The sequence below is a fragment of the Nicotiana sylvestris genome, chromosome 8, assembly GCF_000393655.2.
Source record: "Nicotiana sylvestris chromosome 8, ASM39365v2, whole genome shotgun sequence".
NCBI lineage: Eukaryota > Viridiplantae > Streptophyta > Magnoliopsida > Solanales > Solanaceae > Nicotiana > Nicotiana sylvestris.
In genome coordinates, this window is record NC_091064.1 from 93523000 (window position 1) to 93524904 (window position 1905).

Sequence of the window (1905 nt, forward strand, 5' to 3'; positions counted from 1 at the left end):
AGTACAAAGTTCACTATCCAGCTGGAAAGCAACTGCCCAGTAGTGGTTGTGCAGACAGTGCAGCAATCAATTCTCTCTAGGAAAAAGTACACCACGAGTTGACATCACTACCTATTGTGATATCTTTTGTGATAAAATAACCTAGTGCAAGACACACCAGGATTTGTGCATTCACTGATATTCTCTCAAGAAAAAAAAGCATTGATCTGGCATTGAAGTCATTGATGTGTCAAGAACAAGAAGACAACTCCACTAAGGATCCGTTTCTAAACGAGTCTTATGTATATCCATAGTTTAGTTGTAATCTTGTTAATTGCTCTATATTGCAATTCCTACTTTGCTTTCTTAGAAGTGTTGTTTTAGGAAAAAATCAAATTCGTAAACTTTAGAGTTTATGTTGTGACTAGGAATAGTCATAAGTTAAATCCTCTATAACTAGGAGTGTTAGAGAGTGGCTTGTGGTGGTTGCATTACAAATTAGTTTGAAGTCTTTGCAATCGGCAGTATTGCAAAGTGGATTGTAATAGGTAGATTACAAGTTAGTTGAGTTAAAAGTCTACAAGAGTAGGTCATGGTTTTTTGATCCTCTTGTGTGGCATTTTTCCACGTACAAAATCTCTTGCCTTTACTTTCACTCTTACTACTTCCTACGTATCAACCTCAAACGGGACCAGGTACTCCATAGTTTGGTGGATTCATACAGGTTATCAATTGGTTTCAGAACGGGATCCTCCTATCAAGCTAACAGCTAGGAAAGATCCTTAAATGGCTGCTCCACCAAGCTTTGAAGAAGGACAATCAACCTATAGACCTCCCAGATTCAATGGTCAATACTATGGATGGTGGAAGACTCGGATGCATGACTTCATAATGGCTAAAGATTCAGTTATGTGGGACATCATTTGTGATGGTCCATATGTTCCCATGAAGAAACTTGAAGTAACAGGACCATTGGTGCCCAAAGGGAGAAGAGAGTACAATGACACTGACAGAAAAGCTGTTGAAAAGAACTATCGTGCCAAGAAAATCTTGATGTGTGGCGTAGGACCTGATGAGTACAATGGAGTATCAGCGTGTGATACTTCCAAACAAATATGGGAAGCCTTACAAACTGCACACGAAAGAACCACTCAAGTCAAACAATCCAAGATCGACATGCTCACCACTGAATATGAGCTCTTCAGGATGAAGGATGATGAGTCCATACAAGATATGCACACCAGATTCACCTCCATCAAAAATGAGCTTCACTCATTTGGATATTTCATTCCCAGAAACAAGCTTGTAAGAAAAATTCTCAATGTTCTACCTGGGTCTTGGGAAAGTAAGGTAAATGCCATCATGGAAGCTAAAGATCTACAGACTCTGACCATGGATGAGCTGATTGGTAATCTGAAAACATATGAGATGAAAAGAAAGAAATACAGTGAAAGAAAAGAGCCCAATAAGGAAAAGAACATGGTGCTTAAGGCTGAAAGGAGTGACTCAAGTGATGAAGATAGTGACATGGCCTATCTTACGAAGAGATTTCAAAAAATGGTTTGAAGAAATGGTGGCATACCAAAGTGGGGATGTTCAAGTAAAACAAGGAACAACGATCTCTGTCACAGATGTGGAAAGCCAGGGAATTTCATCAAAGATTGCCTACTCGCGAAACAGGAGCAGTACAAGCAAAATCCTGACTTGGGGAGACAATATTGTTAAGCAGGCTCTTACTGCTTGGGGAGACTCCTCAAGTGAATCTAAAAGGGAATAGATGCAGAAAATAGTTCCATGATTGCAATGGAAACTGAAGCAACAAAGTACGATTCACTGTTTGCGCTGATGGCTCAGTCAGATGATGATGATGATGAAGATGAAGATGATAAGGTAAACTTCAGGGATATTTAGAGAAATCTGAAATCC

General features: G+C 39.4%; 1 protein-coding gene across 1 annotated transcript; it reads left to right on the forward strand.

Moving 5' to 3' along the window:
* Window positions 1–765: 765 nt before the first annotated feature.
* LOC138875389 (uncharacterized) lies at window positions 766–1545 on the forward strand. Its single transcript, XM_070154215.1, has one exon. It carries the CDS (start codon window positions 766–768, stop codon window positions 1543–1545), a length of 780 nt encoding a protein of 259 aa, XP_070010316.1.
* The last annotated feature ends 360 nt before the right edge of the window (window positions 1546–1905 follow it).

What these genes read in the sequence shown, in the direction of transcription:
- LOC138875389 (XM_070154215.1), top strand. Translation starts at nt 766, where the DNA reads ATGGCTGCTCCACCAAGCTTTGAAGAAGGACAATCAACCTATAGACCT.